The sequence below is a fragment of the Mirounga angustirostris genome, unplaced genomic scaffold (assembly GCF_029215605.1).
Source record: "Mirounga angustirostris isolate CCGP_5_RB_7025 unplaced genomic scaffold, mMirAng1.0.hap1 SCAF_11, whole genome shotgun sequence".
NCBI classification, from domain to species: Eukaryota; Metazoa; Chordata; class Mammalia; order Carnivora; family Phocidae; genus Mirounga; species Mirounga angustirostris.
Window position 1 is genome coordinate 126,224,609 of NW_026991719.1, and position 27,808 is coordinate 126,252,416.

General features: G+C 47.0%; 2 protein-coding genes and 1 long non-coding RNA gene across 3 annotated transcripts; 2 read left to right on the forward strand and 1 right to left on the reverse strand.

The window, feature by feature from the left end:
* The first annotated feature begins 1,377 nt into the window (after positions 1–1,377).
* LOC135362045 (uncharacterized) lies at positions 1,378–8,404 on the forward strand. The gene is made up of 4 exons (XR_010406333.1): positions 1,378–2,042; positions 4,598–7,473; positions 7,808–7,933; positions 8,123–8,404. It is a non-coding gene; the product is annotated as an uncharacterized LOC135362045 (long non-coding RNA).
* A 6,565-nt stretch (positions 8,405–14,969) lies between these two features.
* On the forward strand, positions 14,970–17,265 carry LOC123842571 (sodium- and chloride-dependent creatine transporter 1-like). Its single transcript, XM_064574768.1, has 3 exons — positions 14,970–15,070; positions 15,151–15,321; positions 15,733–17,265. Exons 1-3 carry the CDS (start codon positions 14,984–14,986, stop codon positions 15,871–15,873), a joined length of 399 nt encoding a protein of 132 aa, XP_064430838.1. The 5' UTR covers positions 14,970–14,983; the 3' UTR covers positions 15,874–17,265.
* Positions 17,266–21,869: 4,604 nt separating this feature from the next.
* Positions 21,870–23,449, reverse strand: LOC123850693 (olfactory receptor 10K1-like). The gene is made up of 2 exons (XM_064573650.1): positions 22,529–23,449; positions 21,870–21,914 (listed from the first exon to the last, which is right to left on the reverse strand). The coding sequence occupies exons 1-2, from the start codon at positions 23,447–23,449 to the stop codon at positions 21,870–21,872; spliced, it is 966 nt and encodes a 321-aa protein (XP_064429720.1).
* Positions 23,450–27,808: the final 4,359 nt, after the last annotated feature.

Consider the following 27,808-nt stretch of genomic DNA (forward strand, 5'->3'; position numbering starts at 1 on the left):
CCTGTTTAGAGTTTGTTGAACTTCCTGGTTCTGTAGATTAATATTTTTCATTAAATATGGGAATATTTCAGCCATTTTTTTTTTTTTTGGTTATTTTCTTTCTTCCTCTTCCTTTAACTCTTTTCTTTCTGGGAGTCTTATTACACTTAAGTTATTACACTTGATGGTATCCACCGGTATATGCAGCTATGTTAATTTTTCTTCAATTTGTTTTTCTTTCTATTATTTGGATTTGGTACTTTCTTTTGCTTTATCTTTGAGTTTTCTGATTCTTTCCTCTTTCATCTCATATCTGCTGTTGAACTCATCTGGTGAAGTTTTCATGTCAGTTCTTTTATTTTTAAACTCTAGAATTCCCTTTTGGTTATTTTATGTAGTTTCTGCTTCTCCACTGAAACTCTGTATTTGATGAATTGTCATATTTTCCTTTAATAATTTGAACATAGTTTCCTATAATTCTTTGAACGTATTCATAATAGGTGCTTGGAAGCTTTTGACTACTAAATTGAATATTTAGGCCCTCTCAAAGTCAGATTCTCTTGACTGCTTTTTTTTTTTTTTTTAAAGATTTTATTTATTCATTTGAGACAGAATGAGAGAGACAGAGCACATGAGAGGGGGGAGGGTCAGAGGGAGAAGCAGGCTCCCCGCCGAGCAGGGAGCCCGACGCGGGACTCGATCCAGGGACTCCAGGATCACGACCTGAGCCGAAGGCAGTCGCTTAACCAACTGAGCCACCCAGGCGCCCTCTCTTGAGTGCTTTTACTCATGGGTCAAACTTTCCATTTTCTTTGTGTCAAGTTGTCAAGTGGTTCCTAAACAGCAGCATTGTGGCTGAATCTATGGAAATGTGGGTGGTAAGGAAACAATGAGCCCAAATGGATTCATAGTTTGTTACTTACCAGTCAACAAAAGCAAGATCAGTGTAGTGTCAGATCATGTCTCTGGTCTCACAAGATGACACCAAACCAGAGGGACCAGATGACAGGTGACACAGGCAGTGGAACACTCTGCCACTGAGGAGTCATCTCTAAAATTACAGCCAAGCAGGTTTATAGACGTGTATAGAATTCTGAAGCTGTAAGCTGAGTGGAGACAAGGTGGAAAGTTCTGTGCTCCACTGCAACTGGGGAGATAGATGAAAAATGGCCTTGTTGAAGTCTCCCTTAAGATACGGATGAGATGGAGCGCCTGGGTGGCTCAGTCGTTAAGCGTCTGCCTTCGGCTCAGGTCATGATCCCAGGGTCCTGGGATCGAGCCCCGCGTCGGGCTCTCTGCTCGGCCGGGAGCCTGCTTCTCCCTCTCCCACTCCCCCTGCTTGTGTTCCCTCTCTAGCTGTCTCTCTCTCTCTCTCTGTCAAATAAATAAAGTAAAATCTTAAAAAAAAAAAAAAGATACAGATGAGAAAATGCCTCACAGAAGCTCCATACCAGCCTTCTTCTGTGTTTATTGAGATCATCATGTGATTTCTGTCCTCCATTCTATTGATATGTAGTAAATGTCTTGAGGTGAGGACCAACTATTTGAGGTCCCCTGTTGTGAACTGAATTGTGACCCCAAAAAGATATGTTCAAGTTCTAACCCCTGGTACCTGTGAATATGACCTTATTTGGAAATAGGTTCTTTGCAGATGTAATCAAGTAAAGATGAGCTCATACTGGAGTAGGGTGGGCCCTAAATCCAATATGACTGATATCCTTAGAAGAGAAGAAGAGGAGCACCTGGGTGGCACAGTTGGTTGAGCGTGCAACTCTTGATTTTGGCTCAGGTCGTGATCTTGGGGTCATGAGATTGAGCCCCACATCAGGCTCTGCACACAGCAGGGAGTCTGCTTGGGATTCTCTCTCTCCCTCTCCCTCTACCCCTCCCCCTGTATGTGCTCTCTCTCAAATATATAAATACATCTTTAAAAAAGAGGACAAGAAGAGACATAGACACTGACACAGAAAGAAGAATGCCACGTGAAGATGGAGGAAAAGATTGAAGTGATGCACCTATAAGCCAAGGAATGTCAAGGATTGCTGGCAACCAACTGAAACTAGGTGAGAGGCATGAAACAGATTGTTTCTTCTTTTTTTTTTTTTTTAAAGGTTTTATTTATTTATTTGACAGAGAGAGAGAGACAGTGAGAGAGGGAACACAAGCAGGGGGAGTGGGAGAGGGAACACAAGGAGGGGGGAGTGGCAGAGGGAGAAGCAGGCTCTCCACCGAGCAGGGAGCCCGATGTGGGGCTCGATCCCAGGACCCCGGGATCATGACCTGAGCGGAAGGCAGATGCTTAACGACTGAGCCACCCAGGTGCCCCTGAAACAGATTGTTTCCTAGAGCTTTCACAGAGAGTATGGCTTGCCAACATCTTGATTTTAGACTTCTGGTCTTGTGAAATGTGAGAGAATCACTTTTTATTGTCTTAAGACAGTAAGTTTGTTGTACTTTGTAATGGCAGCCTTAGCAAACTAGTATATCCCCCAAATCTCCAATTTTGTCACTTCAGTTCCACTTGACCACTTAAAGTTCTGCTGATTTCTCTACCCCCTAAGAGCAACCCTCAGCCTCTCTCTGCATTGAGAGCTGAAATTATTCCCAGGGGAAAAGCGGTTGCAGATGATCAGTGTAAATTCATCACTGTTTTCAGGGCCTCTCTCCTTTAGCAGGTCTCTGTTTCCCAAGCACAGTGAGACTACAGAAAATGCCGACCACTGCTCAGCTTAGGTCTATAGCCTCCGACCCTGTGCAGGTTCAGAACTATGCACATGTCTTGGGGGGAGAGCAGCTGTTCGTTTAAGGACCCTAAAGTCTTCAATTTTGTCACTACAGCCCCACATAACTGTTAAAAGGTCTCGTGTTTTTTCTGAACTTTAGCAGTAGCTTTCTGTATGGGTTAAGTACAGATTCTCAGCATCTATCCTTCAACTAGAGCCAGCATATTCCTTTAAACAAAAAGCAGCTGCAGTTCCTCAGCTTATGTCTAAAAGTTTCTCCCTGTCTTAGTCTGTTCAGGAAGCTATAAGAAAATAGCACAGACTGGGTGGCTTGTACACAGCAGACACAGATTTCTGACAGTTGTGGAGCCTGGAAGTCCAAGGTCAAGTGCTGGCAGATTCCGTGTCTGGTTCACAGACGGCCATCTTCTCATTGTGTCCTCACAGGGCAGCAGGGACAAGGGTGCTCTCTGCGGTCCCTTTCATAAGGGCACTAATCCCATTCAGGAGGGCTCCACCCCCATGACCTAATCACCTCTTTAGGCCTCACCTCCTAATACTATCACATTGGGAGTTAGGGTTCAGTATATGGATTCTGGGGGGACACAAACATTCAGACCATAATATTCGACCCTGGCTCCTCAAAATTCATGTCCTTCTTGCACACAAAATGCAGTAGCCCCCAAAGCCTTAACCCGTTACAGCATGAACTCTAAAGTCTAAGGCCAAGTCTCATGTAGATATCACCTAAATCAGATGTGGATAAGACTCAAAGCCCAGGTGGCTCAGTCGGTTAAGCATCTGCCTTTGCCTCAGGTCATGGTCCCGGGATCCTGGGATTGAGCCCCGCATCGGGCTCCCTGCTCTGCGGGGAGCCTGCTCCTCCCTCTGCCTCTGCCCCTCACCCCTGCTCGTGCTCTCTCTCTCTCTCTCAAATAAATAAAATCTTTTATTTATTTATTTATTTATTTATTTATTTATTTATTTATTTATTTATTTAAGAGAGAGAATGAGATAGAGAGAGCATGGGGGGGGAGGGTCAGAGGGAGAAGCAGACTCCCCGCTGAGCAGGGAGCCCGACGCGGGACTCGATCCCGGGACTCCAGGATCATGACCTGAGCCGAAGGCAGTCGCTTAACCAACTGAGCCACCCAGGCGCCCCTCAAATACATAAAATCTTAAAAAAAAAAAAAAGACTCAAAGTATGAGCTGAGGCAAATTCCTCTCCATCTGTGAACCTGTGAAACCATACAAGTGTGTGCTTCCAAAATACAATGGTGGGATAAGCATAGGATAGACATTCTCATTCCAAATGGGATAAATAGGAAAGAAGAAAAGAGTGACAAGTCCTAAGTAAGTTTATTTCAGGCAGAGAGAGAGCAAGTGAGAGAGCATGAGCAGGGGAGAGGAGGGGCAGAGGGAGAAGCAGACACTCTGCTGAGCAGGGAGCCCGACGATGTGGGGCCCAATCCCAGGGCCCTGGGATCAGGACCTGAGCTGAAGGCAGACACTTAACCGACTGAGCTACTCAGGCACCCCAATTTATCAGATTTTCTAATTGTTCTTAGTGAGAGTGTTGTTTTAATGATCTGATCTGTGTAATAAACTACCTGAAATTATTCTGGCTTAAAACAGTAATCATTGAGGGACGCCTGGGTGGCTCAGTTGGTTAAGTGTCTGCCTTCGGCTCAGGTCATGATCCCAGGACCCTGGGATCCAGTCCTGCATCAGGCTCCTTGCTCAGCGGGGAGCCTGCTTCTCCCTCTGCCCCTCTCCCTGCTTATGCGTTCATTCGCGCACGCGATCTCTCTCTCTCTCTCTGACAAATAAATAAATAAATCTTAAAAAAAAACCCCAATAATCATTGTATTATATTTTACAATATTTTGGGTCAGAAATCTGGGTATTATCGGCTATGTGGCTAACAGAGACCTGAGGTAATGACAGAAAGTGGAGCTGTAAAGGCTGAAAAAGCAAGAAAAAGTGGAACAGAAAGAAGAAGAAGATGATAAGAAAATGACAAGGAGTGTGAAGGTAAGGATGGCAATGATGATTATTTTGCTGAAAAAGGTGGTTTTAATAGAGATTTTTTTGTCTCTAAAGAAGTTAACTCCTCCATTACCAATCTCATAACTTTTAAAGTTAAAAAAGGAAATTCAATGGAATAAACCTAACCTAAGAGGAAAGGACCTGTACTCAGAAAACTATAGAATACTCATGAAAGAAACTGAGGAAGACACAAAGAAATGGAAAAACATTCCATGCTCATGGATTGGAAGAACAAATATTGTTAAAATGTCTGTGCTACCTAGAGCAACCTACACATTCAATGCAATCCCTATCAAAATACCATCAACTTTTTTCATAGAACTGCAACAAATAATCCTAAAATTTGTATGGAACCGGAAAGGACCCTGAATAGCCAGAGGAATGTTGAAAAACAAAAGCAAAGCTGGCGCCATCACAATGCCAGACTTCCAGCTCTATTACAAAGCTGTCATCATCAAGACAGTATGGTACTGGCACAAAAACAGACACATAGATCAATGGAACAGAATAGAGAGCCCAGAAATGGACCCTCAACTCTATGGTCAACCAATCTTCGACAAAATAAGAAATATGGAATGGAAAAAAGACAGTCTCCTCAACAAATAGTTTTGGGAAAATTGGACAGCCACATGCAGAAGAATGAAACTTACACCATACACAAAAATAGACTCAAAATGGAGGAAAGACCTAAATGTGAGACAAGTATCCATCGAAATCCTAGAGGAGAACACAGGCAACCACCTTCTCGACCTCAGCCACAGCAACTTCTTGCTAGACACGTCTCCAAAGGCAAGGGAAACAAAGGCAAAAATGAACTACTGGGACGTCATCAGGATAAAAAGCTTTTTGCACAGCAAAGGAAATTGTCGGCAAAACCAAAAGACAACCGGCAGAATGGGAGAAGATATTTGCAAATGTCTTATCAGATAAAGGGTAGTCTCCAAAATCTATAGAGAACTTACCAAACTCAACACCCAAAGAGCAGATAATCCAGTCAAAAAATGGGCAGAAGGGCGCGTGGGTAGCTCAGTCATTAAGCGTCTGCCTTCGGCTCAGGTCATGGTCCCAGTGTCCTGGGATCAAGTCCCACATCAGGCTCCCTCCTCAGCAGGAAGCCTGTTTCTCCCTCTCCCACTCCCCCTGCTTGTGTTCTCTCTCTCGCTGTGTGTCTCTCTGTCAAATAAATTAAAAAAAAATTTTTTTAAAAATGGGCAGAAGACATGGACAGACATTTCTCCAAGGAATACCTACAAATGGCCAACAGACACATGAAAAAATGCTCAACATCACTCAGCATCAGGGAAATCCAAATCAAAACCTCCATGAGATACCACCTCACACCAGTCAGAATGGCTAAAATTAACAAGTCAGGAAACGACAGATGTTGGTGGGGATGCAGAGAAAAGGGAACCCTCCTACACTGCTGGTGGGAATGCAAGCTGGTGCAGCCACTCTGGAAAACAGTATGGAGGTGCCTCAGAAAGTTGAAAATAGAGCTACCCTTGGACTCAGCAATTGCACTACTGGGTATTTACCCCAAAGATACAAATGTAGGGATCCGAAGGGGTACGTGCACCCCAATGTTTTAGCAGCAATGTCTACAATAGCCAAACTATGGAAGGCGCCCAGCTGTCCATCGACAGATGAATGGATAAAGAAGATATGGTATATATATACACAATGGAATATTATGCAGCCATCAAAAAGAATGAAGTCTTGCCATTTGCAACCATGTGGATGGACCTAGAGGGCATTACACTAAGTGAAATAAGTCAATCAGAGAAAGACAAGTATCATATGATCTCACTGATATGTGGAATTTAAGAAACAAGGCAGAGGATCATAGGGGAAGAGAAGGGAAAATGGAACAAGATGAAATCAGGGAGGGAGACAAACCATAAGAGAGTCTTAATCTTAGGAAGTGAGAGAATGAGACAACACAGTCTGTTAAGACATAGAACAGGGATTGGCAAACTACAGCCTCCTGGCCAAATCCAGCTCAGGGCCTCTTTTTTAATAACCCATGAGCTAAGGACTTGACTTGGGGACATGGAGAAAGCCAGCTGGTCATGTGTGGTTAGGTACGCCGACGGAAGCACCGGTTCTGAGGCGAAGTGGGCATTACGGGGCGGGGGAGGGGCCAGGCTTAGCAGGAACAGTCACGTGCTCAGAGGCTTTAGGGGTTGCGCCGTGGCAGTCTGAGCATGCCGGGGCAGGGCCGGCTCGGAGGATTCCTGTTCGCGGAGCGGCACTAAGGGGGCGGAACTTCACAGGCGAGCAGAGCACGGATTGGGTACAGAAAAAACGTACGGGGTCTCTAGGGCTGTTTGGTGGGAACCAATCACGAGTCAAGAGGCACTACCAGGGGTGTGTTTGCGCAGGCGTTCTGGGGTGTCCCAAGTTGCAATGCGCGCGAAGGGGTGAAGTTTTGTCAGGAAGCGCTTTGTCCTTCGGGTGGCGGGTGAGCTGAGAGGGCTGTACGGGAAGGCGCAGGTGCTGTGGGCATTATGATGAGTGCGCCAGGTGGTCCTGGTGAACCCCGTGACCCTGGTGACCCCAGCGAGCCCGAAGGCCTGGGCAGTCCCGGAGGTCGCGGCGCTGAGGGAGAGGCGGGCGCCGCTTCTGGTGGCGTGTCCCAGATGGAGCAGGCCCCCCACGCCCCAGGGCCTGACGGAGATGCGGCACCCGCGGCTGGAGGTCCTGGGCACCGACTGCTCCAGTTGTATCCTATTCACGGAGCCCCTGCGGGCTGGGCGGCTCGGGGAGGGGCTGGAGGTGGTTTGATGGGGCACACAGGCAAGCGGGCTTGCAAGGGGAGCAGGAGGGCGCTCTGGACATCTGGAGGGTGTCGGCTAGGGGTTGGCCTGTGCTGACAGGGTGGTGGCGGCGGGGGGACAACCAGCCTGAGGGGGAAGAGGCGGTGGCGGCCGTGCCGTCCAGGGTGGCCGATGTGTGTAGGGTCAGCCTGGCGGGGGGAGACGGGCCTTATGGGGGAGGAGGCCTGTGGCAGAGGCAACACTGATACCGTGGATGGTTCCTTAACCATACCCCCCCAGCATCCTCACTATACCTTTCCCGTCGCCCGTGGAGGCGGAGATTGCCGAGCGGTTCATGACTCCAAATGCTGAACTCCGAGGGCCAGCTCGGAAGGAGCTCAGTGTGAACGGCAGCGTCCTGACTGTGTTAGTTCTAGAATGGTCGCGGGGGAGGGTGGTGGCAAGTGGCCAGGGACAATGTGAGTTCAGGAGGAGCTGTAATGGAAACCGGGAGGGAATAAGTGTAAGGAAGGAGTGTTGCTGTGTGAAGGGGCAGATGGGGGAATGTACCCCTCCGCCCCTCTAACTTGAATTTTACTTTTTCTTCCCTGTTAGCCGATTGACTGCTGAGGACCCTGGCCAACTCCAAATGTCCGTCACCTCCTGTCTTGACCAGGTTTCCCTGGTGATGCGGATCATACAGCGCGTTGTGCCTCCCTTTTTTGCTAAGCCGCAGCAGGAAAAAGGGGGCTAGACCCAACCGCATGTCCCGGCCTAGGCATCCCGCTGGCGCACTGATGCATTGGTTGCCTAATCTTTTGCCTGTACTGGCCCTTGGCTGCTTGGGATCCATGTGTTTTGTTTGGTAGTTAAATGTTTAATAAATACAGAAAATAGAACAGCTACTATTCTGTGTCTGAGTTTAATTTTAGCTTCTCCACCTCCTAATATTCTTGCCTTTGTTCTCACGTTGGAGGGGAGGTTCTGGGATTCAGATATTCAAGTAGGATAAGGCAACTGAAGACAATTTAGGAAATGGGAGAAATAATTGTGTCCTGTCACTCAGCATGAACTACCGCCAGCTACTAAGGAATATTTCCTTGGTTTTATAGTTGTACTTACATATTAATGTAGAACATCAGCATACTAAGTAAGGTCTTGTGCCTTATTGGCCTTGGTTCAGACCTGTGAAGAAAAGTGCTGGGGCTATTGGTTAAGTGGGCCCCACTCCACCCTCTATACTCACCTATCATCTAAGACCTCATTCCCTGAGGCTCCCTGGGATTTCCAGAGCTCCTTCCTTCGTGTGGCTCTCTCTCGCAGCATCTCTCCCCAGTGTTTTTCCAGTTTATTACGCTGCTGCTTTCTTCCCTAAAGTCATGACAAGGGTCCTTGAGGAAAACAAAAAGGGCAAGTGGTCTTCCTCAGGTGGGGAGGAGAGATGAAGTAGATGATTATTCCCTGCCTTCCCCTGAAAGATGCCCTTATTTAACACCACTGGGGGGCTGCTTACGAGGCACCAGAGTGGCCGAGGACAGGAATGGGCGAGGCCCCAGGGCAAGAGGTGAGTCTCTGGGAGGAAGAGAGGAGGAACAAAGTGTTGTCTGAGGGAGAATCAATACTGTTTGCAGAGAGACACTGAGCTGTGTAGAACGCTGTGACTACATGTTTATGAATTTGTACCTGGGTGTCTGTAAATAGGTCTGCTGGAAGAAGTTGGGAAAATAAAGGCAAACCTGTCTTGTCTGTAAGGAAGATGTCAAAGCAAGACCGTGACCAGTGTCTAGAATGGCTTCTGGCTTGAGGAAGCATTTCATTGAGCAATGTTACCAAAGAGAGCCCCAGCCTGGGACTCAACTGTCTCTGTCAGTCCTGTTCTTTCTTACTTTCTACTGGGCAGGCAGCTTTTTAAAAAAAGATTTTATTTATTTATTTGACAGAGAGAGAGGGAGAGAGAGAGAGAGCACAAGTAGGCAGAGTGGCAGGCAGAAGCAGGCTCCCGGCTGAGCAGAGAGCCCGACATGGGGCTCGATCCCAGGGTCCTGGGATCATGACCTGAGCTGAAGGCAGATGCTGAACAGACTGAGCCACCCAGGTGCCCCTGGGCAGGCAGCTTTAATCTCTGAGGCATGTGCAGGGGGGACCTGAAGTCAGAGAACAAGGATGTTTCAACATATGCACATCTATAAATGTGAAACATCACATTGCTACAATGAAAGATAAAAATCATAGGATCATCTCCATAGATGCAGAAAAAGGATTTGACAAAATACAACATATTTTCATCATAAAAACCTTGAATAAATTGGGTATAGAATTAATATACCCCAATCTAACAAAGGCCGTATATGATAAACCCCGCAGCTAACATCATACTTAATGGCGACAAGTTGAAAGCTTTCCCTCTAAAATCAAGAACAAGGCATGGCTGGTCAGAGGCATACTCAGTTAAATTTCAATCCTTAAATTTTAAATTTATTGAGAATTGGTTTTTGGCCCAGCAAACACATACAAAACATATTTGTACTTGAAAAGAATGTGCAGTATACACACATCTTAAATTTAGATTTCGAATCTAGTGTCCTAAAAACATCAAGTTAGCTGATACTATTGATCAGATGTTCTATGTCAGGAGCCAATAAACTTTTAACATAAAAGAGATGCTGAGCTGGATTTGGCCAGGAGGCTGTAGTTTGCAATCCCTGTTCCATGTCTTAACAGATTGTGTTGTCTCGTTCTCTCATCCACTGAGAGCAGATGTTAACATCTCCAAGTGTGATTTTGGACTTGTCCCTTTCACCTATTAATCCTATCAATTCTTGCATCATGTATTTTGAAGGTATGTTATTGGCACAAACATATTTATGACCATTTTCTCTTCCATATGGATTATTTGCTACTTTTACTATTATGAAATGTACAGTTTTCCTTGAAGTCTGATTCATCTAATACTGATATAACCACATCAGCCTTCTTTGTACTATTTATTTGTAAGTCCTTTTCCATCCTCTTACTTCCAACCTACCAGTGTCTTTATATTTTAATTATGTGGCTCAAGTAGACAGCACGTAGTTTGGTCTTTAAAAAAAAATCTCTCTAACAATGTCTGCTTTTAAACGGGATTGTTTGTCAAATTCACATTTAATATAATTACTGATATTGTTGGATTTAAGTCTGCCATTTCGCTATTCATTTTTCTTTGTCCCTCCTCTTTTTTTGTTTTTGCTCAACTTATCTGAGGCAAAATGCACACACGGAAAATTACACACATTTTAAGTATACAGTTTTATGAGTTAGGACAAAGTTGTACATAGCAAAAGTCAAGATACATTCCCATCACTCTCACAATTCCCCCTGTGCCTCTGTATGGACACTCTCCTCCTCTACATTCTGCCCTCAGATAACAAATAGAGCTTAGATTTGCCTTTTCTAGAATTTCCAAGAATCATACAGTAGGGGGGGCGCCTGGGTGGCTCAGTCGTTAAGCGTCTGCCTTCGGCTCAGGTCGTGGTCCCAGGGTCCTGGCATCGAGCCCGGAGTCGGGCTCCCTGCTCGGCGGGAAGCCTGCTTCTCCCTCTCCCACTCCCCCTGCTTGTGTTCCCTCTCTCGCTATCTCTCTCTCTGTCAAATAAATAAATAAAATCTTTAAAAAAAATAAAAAGAATCATACAGTAGGTACTCTTTGGAGTCCACCTTTCTTTACTTAGCATAATGACTTGGGGATTCATCCAAGTTGTTGGGTGTATCAGTAATTCATCCCTCTTTGTTACCGGCTGGTATTCCGTTGCATGGAAGTACCGTAATTTGTTTAACCATTCACCTGCTGATGGACATTTGGCTTGTTTCCAAATTGGGGTTATTATTAATAAAGTTGATATGAAAATTCATGTACAAGTCTTTTCGTGGACATATATTTTTATTTCTCTTGTATAAATAGCAGAAGTGAGATTTCTGGGTCATATGGTAAGTATAAGTTTACTTTTTAAAATTTTAAATTCAATTAACTAACATATAGTGTATTATTAGTTTCAGAGGTAGAGTTCAGTGATTCATCAGTCTTATAGAATACCCAGTGCTCATTACATTACATGCCATCCTTAATGTCCATCACCATCCCCCCACCTCCTCCCCTCCAGCAACCCTCAATCTATTTCCTATGATTAAGAGTCTCTTATGGTTTGTCTCCCTCTCTGATTTTATCCTGTTTCATTTTTCCCTCTTTCCCTATGATCTTCTGGTTTGTTGCTTAAATGCCACATATGAGTGAGATCAAATGATAGTTGTCTCTCTCTGACTGACTTATTTATTTCACTTAGCATAATACCCTCTAGTTCCATTCATCTCATTGCAAATAGCATGATTTCATTTTTTTTGATGGCTGAGTAGTATTCCATTGTGTATATATATACCATATCTTCTTTATCCATTCATCTGTCGATGGACAGCTGGGCTCTTCCCATAGCTTGGCTATTGTGGACATTGCTGCTATAAACACTGGGGTGCAGGTGGCCCTTCGGATCACTCCATTTGTATCTTTGGGGTAAATACCCAGTGGTGCAATTGCTGGGTCCTAGGGTAGCTCTATTCCTCTGTTTTTGAGGAACCTCCATACTGTTTTCCACAGTGGCTGCACCAGCTTGCATTCCCACCAACAGTGAAGGAGGGTTCCCCTTTCTCCAAGTCCTCGCTGACATTTGTCATTTCCTGACTTGTTAATTTTAGCCATTCTGCCCGGTGTGAGGTGGTATCTCACTGTGGTTTTGATTTGTACTTCCCTGATGCTGAGTGATGTTGAGCATTTTTTCATGTGTCTGTTGGCCATTTGTAGGTCTTCTTTGGAGAAATGTCTGTCCATGTTTTCTGCCCATTTTTTGACTGGATTATTTGCTCTTTGGGTGTTGAGTTTGGTAAGTTCTTTATAGATGCTGGAGACTACCCTTTATCTGATAAGACATTTGCAAATTTCTTCTCCCATTCTGCAGGTTGTCTTTTGGTTTTGTCGACTATTTCCTTTGCTGTGCAAAAGCTTTTTATCTTGATGAGGTCACAATAGCTCATTTTTGCCTTTGTTTCCCTTGCCTTTGGAGATGTGTCTAGCAAGAAGTAGCTGCGACTGAGGTCGAAGAGGTTGCTGCCTGTGTTCTCCTCAAGGATTTTGATGAATTCCTGTCTCACATTTAGGTCTTTCATCCATTATGAGTCTATTTTTGTGTATGGTGTAAGAAAATGGTCCAGTTTCATTCTTCTGCATGTGTAGTTTTCCCAACACCATTTGTTGAAGAGACTGTCTTTTTTTTCCCATTGGATATCCTTTCCCGTGGCAAGTGTAAGTTTACCTTTAAAAGAAACAGAAGAACTGTTTTCTTTTCTTTTTTAAAAAAGATTTTATTTATTTATTTATTTATTTATTTATTTATTTGACAGAGAGAGAGAGAGATAGCGAGAGAGGGAACACAAGCAAGGGGAGTGGGAGAGGGGGAGAAGCAGGCTTCCCGCTGAGCAGGGAGCCCGATGCGGGGCTCAATCTCAGGACCCTGGGATCATGATCTGAGCCGAAGGCAGACACTTAACCGACTGAGCCACCCAGGTGCCCCGAAGAACTGTTTTCCAGTATGATTGACTGTGACATATGAGCTTTCCATTCCATCTATATCCTCTTTCAGTCATCCTTATGTCTTTCAACTTTATTCCTCTTTTTCAAGTTTGATTTGCCTATTCTAGGTTCTTTGCACTTTCATATACACTTTGAAATCAACTTTCAATTTCTGAGAAGTCAGGATTTTTATTGGGTTTGCATTGAATTTATAGAATGGTGTGGTAGGAATGTAGATCTTAAGAATGCTAGGTCTTGGGGCGCCTGGGTGGCTCAGTTGGTTAAGCGTCTGCCCTTGGCTCAGGTCATGATCCCAGGGTCCTGGGATCAAGCCCCACATGGGGCTCTCTGCTCAGCAGGGAGCCTGCTTCTCCTCTCCCTGCCGCTCTGCCTACTTGTGCACGCGCACTCTCTCTCTCTATCAACTAAATAAATAAAATCTTTAAGAAAAAAAAAAAGAATAGTGGGTCTTCCGATCCATGCACATGATTTATTTCTCCATTTATGTAGCTTTTCTTTAATTTCTCTTACCAATAGCTTTTAGTTTTCAATGAAAAGTTTTGCACATATGTTATTAAATGCGTCACTAAGTATTTCACATTTTGGAATACTATTATAAATGATAGTGATTTTTTTTTATTTCATGCCTCTTTTTTTGTAGATTACTTAGGATTTTCTACGTACACAAATGTGTCATCTCTGAATAAAAATAATTCTATTTATTTTTTTTCCAATCTGTATCACTTTTATTTCTCTTTCTTGCCTAGTGCACTGCCTAGGATTTCCAGGACAATGTTGAATAGAAGTGGTGAACATCCATACCTTGTTTCTCAAACTTTGGGGGTGGGGGTGGTGGTGAGTGATGAATGACACTGATTGATATTTTTTTTAGTGAAAACCAATCTTTCATTCTTGGGATAAACCCCACTTGGTCACGACTGTATCATCCTCTTTATATGTTGCTGGACTGAATTTGCTAATATTTAATCAAGTTGTTTGTTTGTAACTTCATGAAGGATATTGGTCTATGGTTTTCTTTTCTTGCAATGTCTTCATCTGGTTTTGGTATTGTGTAATGCTAGCCTCATAAAATGATTTGGGAAGTGTTTCGCCTCTGGTTTTCTGAAAGAATTTGTATAGGATTGGTAATATTTCTCCTTTAAGTATTTGGTAGTATTCACTAGTAAAGCCATGTGGGCCTGGAGTTTTCTGTTCCATTTCTTTCAGAGATTTGGGGATATTCAGGTTTTCTATTTCTTCTTGAGTCAGTTTTGGTAATTTGTGTTATTCAAGGAATCTGTCCATTTCATCTAAATTGGGAAACTTATCCACAAATAATGTTCCTAATATTCCCTGGTTACACTTAAAAAAAAAAAAAATCAGTTTTCTTGGTATTTTTTTTTAAAACTTTCATTTTCATGGATTTTTCTCTGTTGTTTGTCCACTTAACATGTTATTCATATCTGCTCTTATCTTCATTATTTCTTTCCCACCATGTATTTAGATTTCAATTTTCTCTTCTATGTCTGATTTTCTGCAATATTGTTCTATCAATTACTAAAAGAGGAGTGTTAAAATGTTTACCTCCGATTGCGGATTTATCTATTTCTCCTTTCTTTTCTGTGAGTTTTTTTTTTTTAATTTAAATTCAGTTAGCCAACTTATAGTACATCATTAGTTTCTGATGTAGTGTTCAGTAATTTATCAGTTGCGTATAACACCCAGTGCTCATCTCATCACGTGCCCTCCTTAATGCCCATCACCCAATTACCCCATCCCCCCCATCCACCTCCCCTCTAGCAACCCTCCCCCCCCCGCCCCCCCCCAGCGGGGTCTCTAGCTCCAGCCCTCCTGCCCCACCCGCCCCAGGAGCCAACCGGTTCATGGACGACGTTGCCTGCATGATCGGGTACCGACCTTGCCCCTGGATGAAATGGTGCTGGTCCTTCTTCACCCCACTGGTCTGCATGGTAAGGGCCAGGGGAGGCTGAGCAGGGGGAGGGACGCCGAGGGCGCGCCACCGGCTGAGAGCAGGGCTTCTCACCCACAGGGCATCTTCATCTTCAACGTGGTGTATTACAAGCCGCTGGTCTACAACAACACCTACGTGTATCCATGGTGGGGCGAGGCCATGGGCTGGGGCTTCGCTCTCTCCTCCATGCTGTGCGTGCCCCTCCACCTCCTGGGCTGCCTCCTCAGGGCCAAGGGGACCATGGCTGAGGTCAGTCTGCCCTACCGCCTCTCCCCTGTTCGAGTCCCTCCCTTGCACCGGCTCAAGGCATTACCTCCAGAGTGCCCGTTCTCCCGCCCACTAGGACGTAACCACTGTGCTAGGACTCTCCGGGGCCTGCTCGGGGCGGGGGGGTGGGGGGGGTGGATGGAAGGAACGCTGGCCCCCCCAGGGACTGAGGTCCCTGGGAGGGGGGAGGAGAGGTCTGTCCCTAGCCTCTCACCCCTTTCCCTGGTACAGAGAGTGGGGTGTGGTCAGTACCCACGGGAGGAGGGGCCCTGGTCCCCAGCCAGTGGCAGGTGGTGGCAAGTGCAGAGAGGCCGAGGGCAAGCATGTGCACGCCCCCCACCCCCACCCCCGCCATGGCCCAGGGACTCAACGTGTCCCCCCTCTCTCCTGCAGCGCTGGCAGCACCTGACGCAGCCTGTGTGGGGCCTCCACCACTTGGAGTATAGAGCTCAGGACTCCGACGTCAGGGGCCTGACCACCCTGACCCCAGTGTCCGAGAGCAGCAAGGTGGTGGTGGTAGAGAGCGTCATGTGACAGGCACCCTGGCTCCCATCACCAGCTCACCCTCTTGTAGCCATAGCAGCCCCTGCTTTAGCCCCCCCACCCCTCCGGGGGGCTTGCCTTTCCCTGACACTTGTGGGGTCTGCCTGGGGAGGGCGGGGACGAAGCACCACGAGTGCTAACTAAAATAACTTTTTTTTCCACTTTTAATAAAACACCAAAAATACCACAACCCACCAAAAATAGACGCCTCCCCACCCCGCCCCCCAACCAAGCTGGTACACACGCTGCTTCCCAGGCCCTGCCGACCGCCCTTCCCCTGGTGCCCGCCGCCGAAGCGTCTCCCCCAGCCCCGCCACGCCTGCCTCTCTGGGCTCTGCCCGCCGCAGCCTCGGGCGGCCCCTCCCCCCTGGAGGCAGCAGTGACAGCTGGGGGACCCGGGCAGCAGAGGAGAGCAGGAAGGCGAGGGAGGGGCAGCAGAACCAAGGCGGCTACTTCAGCGGGGCTAGACCCCTCTCCCCGTCCCTATTCTAGAAGCTTCGAGAGCCAGCCAGCAACGGGACCTCCTGGTTCCTGCGCCGATTGCCACCAATATCAATCGTGTGAGCTTGTGTACGAATGCGTGTGTGCGTGAGGATGTAGGGGAAGCCTAGACCTCTCTTAGCAAAGGTGAATACCGGGTGTAAACTGTGCCTGTGGGCACGTGAGGCTTGTATTTTGCACATTTTATAAAAACTTGAGGAAAGAGATTTCTGCTTGTATATTTCTAAAGAGGAAACAGCCCAACGTCCCTCTCCCTGCCACTCCCTGTCCCTTTCAGCACCCCTTAGTCCTCTGCCCCAGCCAAGGAGTGTGAACTTATAGATCTAATTTTCATAGGCAAAAGCTTCAAGCTGTGGAGTGTGCAAGTCTGTCGTGTGGGTGTGCATGTGTAGTCCCTGGCCCCAGACTGGGGTGGAAAGAGTGTACGGCTGGGGGAGGGGGGGGGCCTCCGGGAGCACCCCCCCCCGCCCCCTCTGCCCACAGGTCGGCGGGGTGAAGCAGATGCGGCGTTGTGACCCCGGCGATCGGGGGCCGCTCACCCGGCATGCTCAGGCTCGCCCGCACCCTGCCCTCCCCTCCCCACCCCCCCGGGCTGGGCACGACTGCAGGGATCCGAGGTGGGCACCAGCCAGGGGAGGGATCCCGGGCATGGCTCCCACCTGCGAGCTTAAAGCTGATGCACTTCCCACGTCTCAAGTCTTCCATGTAGCAGCTTTAATTAACCCACGTGTGTGTCACGTCCGATCCCGAGACAGCCGAGTGGGCCCTAGAGAGGCTTCCCCCACGCCACCCCGACATCGGTCGGAGAGGTGGGACTGGGTGAGGGCAGGGGTCCAGCGGGGACGTTCTTACTGTGCTAAAAAGCCACTGCAAACATAGCAATAAAAAACATGTCATTTTCCAAAGCTGGCTCCTGCTCTGCCTCTGCTTGTCACGAGGGAGGGGTGGCGGGGGAGGGAGGCTGTTGGGGCTGCAGGGGTGGTGGGGAGGCCTCCCCACCTCGAGCCGCTGCCTCGGGCAAGTATTGGTTCGGAGGGTCCCCGCACCCGCCGCTGTTCCAGGACCTGGGAATAGAGCAGGTACTGAAGGCGGCGGCAGGCCTCTTCCCCGCGGAGCTGACATACTTGGGGAGGGAGGCTGACGGTAGGGCGGAGACGGACACGAGAGCAGGGAAGGTGGATAAAGGGATTGATGAGAAACACAGGAAGAACTCTTAGCAGGTCAAAGTCATAGAATTCAGGCAGGATTGGATGTGAGGATGAAGAGTATTGTCCAAGTATTATGACTGGGTCACGCCGACATCTGTCCGTCCAGACAAATGGAAAGATCTGCTTTGACTTGCTAACGAGCTCTTTCCGGCGTTTCCCACGTGCCCGTGGAATCTCTTTCTGGTCACCATCACGTGCAGGCTGCTTATTCCTGTGCCTTTTATTTCCATAGACATTTTTTCACACCTTAGATTGTGCTGTGTCCTGGGGTCCTGTGCCCCCTCGTGCCCTCTGACTTTTTTCTCCGGCAGTTGGCACCTCTGGACCTGGCGCCAGAGCTCCCACCCAGCTCCTCAAACATCTTACTTTTTCTCCCTTTGTTCAGCCTGTGCACAAGGTGGGCTGGGAAGTGCAGGGCGTTTGCACTCCTGGACAGAGTTCTCTGCTGATGCGGCCAAGAGTCACTAAAGAAATGCAGTGAGTGACCTGTTAGACTGTTGTTACATATGTCAGGGGAGCATGGGAGGGAAGCGAGTGAAGGACTACATTCACATTTTTTGCCACAAGTTTCTGTATTATACAAATTGTTCATAATGACAAAGTATTTGTGTATTACATACACAGTAAAATCAATATGAAATACTAGAAGAACATGTAGATGAGCTTTATTTGAGTTTTGAACGGGGAAAGTCTTTTGCAAGCCTACCAACGATGGAATAATAATAACCAGTCACATTTATTGGGTGATTACCGTGTTGCAGTCAGTGTTCTAAGCGCTGAATATGAATGAGCTCATCTCATCCTGAGACACCAACATTTTCATTGTGGTTGTCTTAGTAAGTGAGATGACTGATCTTTGTTTTCTTTTCCAAACTTGCCCATATTTTCTTTATTTTTGACAGTGAGCATGAACTACCTTTGTAAGCAGAACACAAATTAAGGAAGTTATTCAGCAATCATTGTTCGGAAAAACTTCTAATTGGTTCCCAAATGAACGACACAATACTATTAAAACCTCAACAAAGCCATTCTGTCACCAAACCTCGGGGCCAGCGCGGCACAGCCTTGCCTGTCTTCCAGATTTTCAGCTGCTTCCAAAAAGCAAGCCTTTCTAAATTCCACGCATAATGCTCATCCTACCTGGAAAGTTATTCCTCCAGAGGGCAACTGATAGTTTGCTTCATCAGTATTTCATCAATATTACATGAAGAAATATTTTGCTTTTCTCCCCCTTCCAGGTACTTCTGCACACATGCACATATGTGTGTGAACACAGAAAACACAGGCAGCTAGATACTCAGGAGGGCCATAGTGCGCATGCCGGCCTGGGTAGCAGTCACGGCCTTCGAGTTTCTGAATCAGAGAAAATTTGCTCAGAATGTAGTAAATATATATATATATATATATATATATATATATATATATATATATATATTTATTTATTTATTTATTTTTAAAAGATTTTATTTATTTATTTGTCAGAGAGTGAGAGAGAGAGCACAAACAAGCATGGGAAGAGGCAGAGGGAGAGGGAGAAGCAGGCTTCCCGCAGAGCAGGGAGCCCGATGCAGGACTCGATCCCAAGACCCCGGGATCGTGACCTGAGCCGAAGGCAGATGCTTCACTGACTGAGCCACCCAGGCGCCCCCCCTTTTTTGTAGTAAATATATTTAAAAACACATTAGGCATCATCTGTAATGATTATGGTTAAGAGGTAACAGGGCCAGGGCGTATAAATTCAAGGAAGGTGATGGGTAAATCAATGTGGATCTCTTTGCCAGATACTCAACATTTTTCTTGACCTCGAGCTTCGAGTCAGTTATCAACCCAAACTAGGATGTCCTATAGGCGCCCGGAACACAACCAGCCCCCAACTGACCTCACTATATTTCCCTCATTCCCCAAATGCTTCCCTCTCTATTCCTGTCTTGATGACAGGTGTTTCCACAACCACTCATGTTCTAATGTCATCTCCCATCCAGTCAATTCCCCTAAATGTGTCCTAGCCACTGTTCCTGGGCTACCTTAGGCCCAGTCGGCATTTTCTCTTCCCTTACAGATTCCTTGGCTCCTTCCTTCTGGGAACATCCCCCCGCCGCCAGACTGCTGAGGAGGGTAGTGGGCTATCGTCACCTCTGACCATTCCCTGCCCCACACCCCTGCAGGGGCCCTGTGATCTCCAGAGCTTTCCCTCCTCCCTAGGGCACCCTGTGCTGCCTGGAGTGGTGGGGCTTCCTGTCACTTCCTTCTCTCACAGATAGCAAGGTCATGCTGGATGGGAACCTGAGGCTGTACTCCTGTCAGCGACATTCTCATTAGAGCTGCCTTCAGTGACAAGTGGACCAAGGCAGTAATCAAAAAGGGGTCATGGAATAAATGGTACTTGAGCTGGGTCTTAAAGGAAGTATGGAGGTTAGATTAACGGCAAAGATGCGAGAGAGCATTCTAAGCAAGGGGACTGCTCGGGCAAAGGAGGCTCATTAGTACCTTTACCTTTAAAAACTCTTTATTATGGCAATTACACATCTATACACAGGAGAGATAATAGTATTAAAAATCCCACCCTCCTTTCACCCAGCTCCACTTGTCAACACTTCACTACTTTATTTTGAAACTAGGGAAGGATTTAGGGGAGAGAGCAATGGGAGCTAATGTTTCTTGAAGTGATAAAAGAAGAAGCACCCACCTAAGGTTGTCCAAATACAGGGGTGCCCACGCACTCTTTTATGAGGGCATCGCTGTGCTTAATTCCTGCTGCTGTGGATCCAGCACTTGGCATGCCAGGTGCTGGGCTAGGCATCTCTTTCCGAGCATAGTGCCTTGCAATCCTCACCACGATCCCAGGAAGTGTGCAAAAGGATTGCCCCATTTGATAGCAACATGGGCTTATCTTTCAGCATAGCATCATTAGCTTTGGACTGTCAGCAGGAATTTGCTGGTCTACGTGCTCCTGGGCAGAGACTTTAGTGGATTCTTCTCTGTTGTCACCATATTCTCTCAGTGACTTGCAGTCACAATGACCAAAGAGCAAGTAGGGCTGGGTACTAGAAAGATGATCCATATTGTTCCTGCCCTCCAGGATCTGCCGCTCCCACTGAGGGGTGCCCCCTCTGATGGCTGTGAGGGCCTCTTTGTGGTAGAAAATGGGATCATCACCTAGCATGATAAGCAAGACGGTAAGAGCCGTGACCTGAGGAGAGCAGGCAAGGTTGGAAATAACTGATGCTCATGATGTTTTTCTGTGCATCACTTAAGAATGCTTTATGGGGGGCGCCTGGGTGGCTCAGTTGGTTAAGCGACTGCCTTCGGCTCAGGTCATGATCCTGGAGTCCCGGGATCGAGTCCCACATTGGGCTCCCTGCTCAGCGGGGGGTCTGCTTCCCCCTCTGCCCTCTTCCCTCTCGTGCTCTCTGTCTCTCATTCTCGCTCTCTCTCAAATAAATAAATAAATAAATAAAATCTTAAAAAAAAAAAAAAGAATGCTTTATGGGCTTAAAGTATAAGGAAATGTATCGTTGACTGAACATGGAGTCTAGAGGGATGTGGTCATGGTGTTGGTTTAGTTGTCCAATGAAGGGTCATCAAGGTCCTAGGCCCCTTCCTTCCTGACCCTTTTAACAGCATGTGGGTGTTCAAAGGTATGGTGCTGGGACTAGTTACTCCTTTCTATGAATGAATAGTTTGTAACCATTGCATTAAAACAAGTTGTCTTGGTGTCTAACTGCCCCCCCCCCAGGGTAATTTCTGAGCTCCTTGAGGGCAGAGACAATGTCTTATGCTTTTCTGTACCCCAAGTCCCATGTCCAGCGCTTGGTACACACAGGGTGCTCATTCATTCATTCATTCATTCACTCAAGAATTATTCCTGCTAAGTGCTGTGATGGAGGGGAACACAGGGACCCATGGCATTTATCATTTATCCCAGCCTGTGGGGTGGAAGTGGAGTCAGCAAACACTTTCTTGGGATCATTACACCCGACATGAGTCCCTGAATCACAGAGGCCTCAGCTCAGCAGAATATTGAAGGCTTTAATTCTGTTAGCATCTGGGGTCTGAAGATATTCCTATGCCAAAGCTCATGGGGGTTCACAGTTCAATTACTTCTTATTGAACACCTATTATGTGCCAGGGGCTGGGATGACAGAAATTAATGATAGTTCTTGCCTTCAAGGAGTCTCCAGGCCAGTTAGGGAGACAGGCAAACCTCTTCAGTACTAAGTGATGAGTAAGCACATGGGGCCACAGAGGAGGAGCACCCCCCAAGCCTAGCAGGGTAGATCAGAGGGGAGGCAGTTTGCACAGGCCACCAGGGATAGGGGGGCACTAAAGGATGAGGAGGAGTCAGCTGGCCCAGAGGCCAGAAGTGGGGAGATTGTAAAATGCCTTAGTGAGGATAGTGAATGGGATGAAGATGGAACAGGTTACAGGCCCCCGGTGGTGCCACTGATTCAGTTGGCATCGTTGTGCCTCAGGTGATCTCCAGGTTATTTTCTGATGATGTGGGATTCAGTTTCAGAGTTGGCTCTGCCTTTCCATGTTACCTAGTTTCGACTTAGGAGCTCTTTGTATTTTTGTTCCTGCTAGCTCTTTGGCCAGAGAAATTGTCACCTTACTGTTTTGTTTGGGTCAGCTCATGACCTTCTTCCTATCAGTGTCTGTCTCTGACAGTGCTCCAGATGATAGATGTAATTGTCCATGAAGGGACAGTGCAACATCCACAAACACCCCAGAACTGCCACATCTTGGAAAGCCTTAGGATTCATTCTATTTCTCTTACCGCAGGAAAGGGGCTGTAAGGTCCAGGTGCACAGAACCATGGAGTAGTCCTCGGAGGGAGGAGTGGAAGGAACCACAAGGTGTGCTGTGGGATGACCAACTGGATTCTTGAAAGGGGGCCAGATCAGTTCTGAAGATAGATATCTTCCCCTTCCCCTTGCATTGGGTTGCTGCCTCATCTGGTTATAGCTCACCAGAAGTCTTCTGAGGGCACCCTTGACTTCCTTGTTCCTCAGACTATAGATCATAGGGTAGAGCATGGGAGTTACATTGGTGTAGATTAAGGACACAATTTTGTCCTGTTCCGGGGTGTAGCACGACTTGGGGTGAATGTAGATGAATATTGCGCAGCCATAGTGCAGAACAGAGACCAGCAGGTGCCCAGCGCAGGTGGAAAAGGCTTTGCTCCTTCCCTCGGCTGAGTGCATTCTGAGGATGGCAGCAATAATGAATGCATAGGAGAGCAGAATCAGCAAGAAGGGAATCAACAGGATGAGCATGCAGACAAGGAAGACTGCAATCTCTTTGGCTCTTGTGTCCGAGCAGGCCAGAAACAGCACAGCAGGGATGTCACAGAAGAAATGATTGATCTCGTGGGACTGACAAAAGGGCAGGAGGAATATCAGCATAGTCAGGGTGAGTGAGAGTGCAAAGCCACTGATGCATGCCAGAGTCAGCATCTGCAGACAGAGGGCCCTAGTGATGATGACTGTGTAGCGCAGTGGGTTGCAGACGGCCACAAAACGATCATAGGCCATCACGGCCAGGAGGAAACACCCTACACCACCCAGGGCGATGAAGAGGTGCATTTGCAAGGCACAGCCCAGGAAGGGCATCCGCTGGCTCCTGCACAGGAAATTGGCCAGCATGTTGGGGACAATCACCAATATATAGCAAATTTCAGTGGTGGACAGATTGCGAAGGAAGAAATACATGGGGGTCTGGAGGCAGGAGTCAATGAGGGTGACGAGATACATGATTAGAAAGAGTCCAAAAAAGAAGATTTGCAGTTCGGCCAGGTCCCCAAAGCCCAAGATGATAAACTCAGAGCTTAAGGTATGGTTTTTCTGCAGTAGGGCCATCCTGCATTCTCCTCTGTAGAACTCCTAGGCTGGAAAAGGCAGTTTTCTAGCAATTCTCCAAGTCGTGGAAGGCCCTAGGGCCCTTTCTAAAGATGGGAGTGTAGCCAGCTCTATAGGACCTCCACCTCCCTTTGCCAGGCTTGGCCCTTGTCTTCTTCCTATTAGCTTTTTGGAATTCTGCCCTCTGTTCACTGAGAATGAACTGTTCACTGTGATGCCACTTTACTTCACCTGTTGAGTTATTATAAAAAAGGAAGTGGGATGAGTAAAGTCTATATATGGAGTTGTTTTTCAAAGACTTTAATGACAGTCTTTCTTTTACATTTTGAAGAGTTGTCTTTGAGTGGGGATGGAGGGGCTGAGCTTGACGTTGTTAAATAGGTTTAAACAGAGGCTGGGCCTGCAGGATCATTGATGCTGTAGGGAATTCTTGTAGAATGTAAGGTCCGGTGAGCTGATTTTAAAGACACTCGTGACTTGTGCATCAGCTGTAGCATCCCACTTTTCCCACCTCCCCCAAGCTCCCAGGACTCCTGGGAATCCCAGGATTATGCGTCACCTCCTTCCAGATACCTACCCTGACCCCTGGACTGAGTTAGTCCCTCCCTTAGGTTCCCACAGCACTCTGGGCTTCCCCAACCGTATTATTTACCACTGACTCCTGTGATATTTTTTTTATTATTATTTCTCTGTGAGTTCCATGATAGCAAGAGTGGTGTCTTATTCAGCCTCTCAAACATTGGCTTACACATATTGGGAGTATCAATAACTATTGAATAAATGCTTGTTGCTCATTTCTGCATCTTCTACAGTTAGTCTAGGGTCAGGCATTGAGTAGGTGCCTAACATATGCTTGAATGAACGGCTGAGAGGAGCAGAGGGCGAAAGGTGAGCCAGGTCACAGGGTGGGAGTGAACAGGAAGGAGCTAGGAGAGAGTTGGGGTAGGAATGAGAACTCTCAGGACAATGGCGGTTTGAGTGCCTGGTGGGACAATGGCTTTGGCTGGTCTGTGTCCAGAGTGCAGAAGAGAGGGGATAAGACCCAGCAGCTTCCTGGACTTTGGGGGACATGTTTGCTTCCTTCTTCACTTGGTGGGACCCAAATTACAAGTTATGTTTAGCCTGAGATTTCTTCCTGTGCATCCCTCCCTCGCAGCAGAAGAGAGGAGAAGATTTCTTTTTTTTTTTTATAAGTTTTTTTTTTTTAATATTTTATTTATTTGACAGAGAGAGAGATAGCGAGAGCAGGAACACAAGCAGGGGGAGTGGGAGAGGGAGAAGCAGACTCCTCACTGAGCAGGGAGCCCGACGTGGGGCTCAATCCCAGGACCCTGGGATCATGACCTGAGCCGAAGGCAGACGCTTAACGACTGAGCCACCCAGGAACCCAAAAACTCCTGTCTTTATTTATTTATTTATTTATTTTTGATTTTTATTTATTTTTCAACAGAGAGAGAGACACAGCGAGAGAGGGAACACAAGCAGGGGGAGCGGGAGAGGGAGAAGCAGGCTTCCCGCCGAGCAGGGAGCCCGATGTGGGACTCGATCCCAGGACTCCGGGATCATGACCTGAGCCGAAGGCAGACGCTTAACTACTGAGCCACCTAGGCGCCCCGAGAGGAGAAGATTTCTAAAGATTCTAGAGATGTAACAAATCTAGAATCAACAGGAGTTAAGGGTCCCATGGAGGTGGGGTTGTCCCCTAAAGGACAGAAGCTCGCTTAGGTACATACCATTTCTACTGGGACCACTGAGACTCAAAGCGGGTTCAGTGAAACCTGAAAACCCATTCTTTTTTTTTTTTTTAATTTTATTTATTTACTTTAGATAGAGGGAGAGCCTGATTGTGGGGGGGGAGGGCAGAGGGAGAGAGATAATCTTCAAGCAGACTCCCTGCTGATTGCAGAGCCTGACATGGGGCTCCATCCCAACACCCTGAGATCATGGCCTGAGCCGAAATCAAGAGTCGGACGCTTAATGGACTGAGCCGCCCAGGCGCCCCTGGTCCCACTAATTCTAGGCCTAGACAAGGGTTGTGATTCCAGTTTCCCAGTCACTTGTGTCTTACACTATTATTTTGGTTTTTATTGACCTAATTGGCACTTGGATTCTTGGAGTTGGATGGGTCCCTAGAGGGCAGCTTGTCCACTCCTCATTTCAGAGCACATGGTCATGAGGTCTTTTTTCCGGGTGACCCATGCCTTGCTCCCAGCCACACCATCAGCCCTGACTAGAAATCACAGTAAGTTCCCACCTGCAGTCCCCTGTCCTGGCAAAGCACGCAGCGCCGCCTGGCCTCCCTGGAGCCCGTTTGTCCCTGGATAACTGTGGATGAGTGAGAGCATATTTTCCAGATTCAAATTAATCTTCCATGGGCTAGGACCCTTGGCTTTAGCTTTGCCACAGCAAATCACTTCTACTCTTTTTCCTTGCGGCAGTGTTGTGGAAATATGGGGATTGAAAATACTGAAAAACACACAAACGAAAGTAAAATTCACACATAATCCTAACACTTAAAAAGTGAGAAGTGAAAGTTAATGTAAAAGTTTCTGTTCCTGGGCACCTGGGTGGTTCAGTGGATGAAGCGTCTGCCTTCGGCTCAGGTCATGATCCCGGGGTCCTGGGACTGAGCCCCGCGTCGGGCTCCCTGCTCCGCGGGAAGCCTGCTCCTCCTTCTCCCTCTCCCTCTGCTTGTGCGCGCTCTCTCTCTCTGTCAAATAAATAAATAAAATCTTAAAAAAAAGTTTAAAAAAAAGATTCTATTCCTTCGATCGTACTCCCACCTTCCCTGAGAGCGCCATTCTTAGCAGTGAGGTTTAGTCCCTTTCCTGCTCTGTCCTGTGTGTATAAACACACATAACTCACACACACGGACACACACATACACACACATAGCCGCTCACCTACACACACATACACACACACGTACACACATACATTAACACACATTCACACACATATATACATGCACATTCACCACACTCACACATTAAAAAGCTTAAATGGGATCATAGTATACCAACTTAATGCCCTTAGTGTTTTCACCTAATAAAATGTCCGAGAGAAGCTTTCAGTCAATGTATAGTAGTTTACTTCATTCTTTTTACCTGCTACAGTAATTGTAATTAAATAATAATAACACATTATAACAAATATAATCTATAAACAAAAGTAAATAAAACAAAATAAATTATAATTTAATTAGTCTTTTAGTACTTTTGCGTTGAAGTGCTTTCTGTCTTTCTTATCGTACTCCATGGCCCTGCTCTTTTCCCATGTCCCGTGACCACCCTGCTGTTACCTGGGAGGGCAGATCAGTGCACGGGATGGAAATCCGGCAGAAGCCCTGCCAGAGGTTCTTCTGTTATTGCCTGCTGTTGGCGAGGGAACCTGAAGAGGAGGAACAGCCCATCTGGACCACAGGAGCAAACCCTCGGAAGTATCGCCTGATGGCCCTTAAGAAGGGAGAGTCTTCAGAGGAGTTGTCTCGTTCTGTCACTTGAGTTAAATAATAGTGAAGGCAGGACTCTGGAAGTCCTAGAGGACAGGTCAGGAAGGAGGCTGTCCCTGTGGTCTCCCACCAAGGGGAGTGCCTTCCCCAGGTCATATTGCTGAACCTAAACCCAAACCCAAACCCAATGACTTATGTTCTCTTTGCAAACAAATACAGTATTGGTCTTGACAAGGTTATTTAACTCTGATCTGCTGATTTTAGAGGCAGAGTGTACAGGTTTGCCTGGATTGGAATCAAGCAATCAAGCCTTGCTAGGGAGCATAAAGTGGACAACGGAACCCAAGGCTGGTGGCCTTTTAAGCCCCCCAGTCCACAACGCAGAGAACCTGTGATTCTTTGTAATGACTATAAAGGGGCATCATCTGGGCTATCGGGGAATGAGGTGGGGAATAAAAGTTGTGAGCCCTTGAGGGTGCTACTACTCAGCTGACTTGACTTTCTGTCTGATACCTTCATCTCCCCATTCCCAGGTTACAGACAGCCCAATGTCCAACCTGTATCATGGTCTGCATCTTAGCAAAGCAGGATCCAGTTTACCTCTGGGGTCCCCCTAATGCTTTGCCCTCATTCATCCAACAGTCTACACGCTGCAGCTGCTCTGGGCTTTTGTTCGCTTCCATTGCCCACAGAATTGCTCCAAAAAAGTCTCCGGACCACCCCTGCCCCTTTTAGGAATACCAGTGCCCAGGCCAAAGCCATTGCCATGTCTCAGAACCTTCCATTCCTTAGAGGGCCAGCATGGTGCTGGGTTCTGGGCAGAAGCGAGGAGAAGGCCCTCTCTCCAGCATTTTGCCACACCCTGAAACAGGAAACAGGACCCCCATGAAGCCCTGTTTGTGCTTCGA

Bases quoted from the DNA above. Each gene is read 5' to 3' on its own strand.
- LOC123842571 (XM_064574768.1), top strand. From the start codon at position 14,984: ATGGACGACGTTGCCTGCATGATCGGGTACCGACCTTGCCCCTGGATG. The intron at 15,071-15,150 runs GTAAGGGCCAGG...TCTCACCCACAG, and splicing joins TCACCCCACTGGTCTGCATG to GGCATCTTCATCTTCAACGT. The intron at 15,322-15,732 runs GTCAGTCTGCCC...TCTCTCCTGCAG, and splicing joins CCAAGGGGACCATGGCTGAG to CGCTGGCAGCACCTGACGCA.
- LOC123850693 (XM_064573650.1), bottom strand. From the start codon at position 23,449: ATGGCCCTACTGCAGAAAAACCATACCTTAAGCTCTGAGTTTATCATC. The intron at 21,915-22,528 runs GCAAGGGGAAGG...CTCATCCTTTAG, and splicing joins AGATGAGGCAGCAACCCAAT to TGCCCCCCTATCCCTGGTGG.